The sequence below is a fragment of the Geospiza fortis genome, unplaced genomic scaffold, assembly GCF_000277835.1.
Source record: "Geospiza fortis unplaced genomic scaffold, GeoFor_1.0 scaffold130, whole genome shotgun sequence".
NCBI lineage: Eukaryota > Metazoa > Chordata > Aves > Passeriformes > Thraupidae > Geospiza > Geospiza fortis.
In genome coordinates, this window is record NW_005054300.1 from 9698555 (window position 1) to 9699960 (window position 1406).

General features: G+C 50.1%; 1 protein-coding gene across 1 annotated transcript in view; it reads right to left on the reverse strand.

The window, feature by feature from the left end:
* Positions 1–1406, reverse strand: part of CUNH10orf71 (chromosome unknown C10orf71 homolog) — a 16200-nt gene that overhangs the window by 2182 nt on the left and 12612 nt on the right. The window contains exon 4 of the mRNA XM_005416475.2: positions 1–1406. This exon is cut by the window's left edge and continues 2182 nt beyond it; it is cut by the window's right edge and continues 1340 nt beyond it. Within this exon, the coding sequence (XP_005416532.1) occupies positions 1–1406 (1406 nt within the window).

Genomic DNA, 1406 nt, shown 5'->3' on the forward strand with positions numbered 1-1406 from the left:
AACCCATTTCACTGTCAGTCCTCTGGCTTTCTTGGAGGCACGTCTGCTCCATCAGGGACACAGGCAGAAATGGCTCTTCCTGAAGTGGCTGTTCCACTGTGGAGACGAAGGATTGCTCCGAGGAACTAGTGCTTCTTTTGCCTCGTGCTTCATGGCCAGGTACCACAATGGTGGTTTGGGAGCCGCTGTAAGGCTCATCTTCTTCTGGTGAGAGTTGGTTTAGGAGTGTTTTGAAGGCAAAATTTTCATTCTGAATAGCAGCTTGTCTTTCATTTTCCTCACCCTGCACATTGTGATTTTGCATGGGCTGCCCAGCTTTTGTACCTACATTGTCTCTACTGAATGGTCTCTGCGCTGTATACTGCTGATGTTTTCCTAAGTCAAGTTCATTTGATTCATGTCTGAACGAGGGGAAATTTTCATTAACCTCTGTGTTTTTAACCAGATCCTGGTGTTTTGAATTGTCTTGCTTCATGCTGTCTCCAGTTTGGTAAAATGGAAGGTCTTCTGTTGTCTGGGGTGAACTCAAAGTCAGAGAATTGCCTGTGAAGTGTCCAGTTAAATCGGTTTTATTATCATTCTCATGAACACTGCTAGACAATACATAAGCTATATCACTCAATTCATCTTTCTCTGTAATATTTTTCTCACTTTTGTCGTGTGAAGTTGAGAACGAGGCATACATTTTTGTACTCTCCTGCATATTTTCCCTGGTTTTATTTTTCTCCTCCAAGGCCCTTAACAGGGGAGAAGGGGTATAAATGCTTTTAACACGTTTGCGCACATCCTTTAAGTTAAATAACAGACTCGATGCTGTCAACCTGCAACTATCCCAGGACCTGTAATCATCCAAGGTGCCCTCCTCAGGGTCTCTTGAGGCTGTGCTCTCTGTGGGAGGAGGTGTCAGTGGGATCAGCTCCCTTTCAGCAGTGTCCCCCTCCTGTTTTGGTGGTATGACAGGTGTTAGGAGTTCGCTGATGTTGAAAGAGGGGCTGATGGATCCAGGGGAGTTTGCCTGCTTAGCCAGAGGAGTGACACCTAGACCAGGGTCAGCACCAGTCGCCTTTTCAGACAATGAGGTCCTGTGGCTGTCTGTGACCTTCTCCTTTGCAGCCTGTCTCTTCCCTGCTGCCCTTTCTGCAGCCCTCTGTCTCCTCCAGGGCGGGCAGGCATTGCCCAGCTGGGGGCTCTGGGATTCCTCCTCAGCCGAGCTGGCCTGGGGTTTCGGTGGAGGAGGACTGGGTGTCTCAAACCTGAGTGAGGGTGAAACCATGCTGTAGGACACAGACTGGGGTGACACAGAGGCTTGGGACAAGGCAGTGGGGGACAGTCGAGCTGGCACTGGGGGTGGTGGCACAGGAGGGGCTGCAGGGCTGGAGGGTGCTGGGGGATGGCAGGGGGGTGGG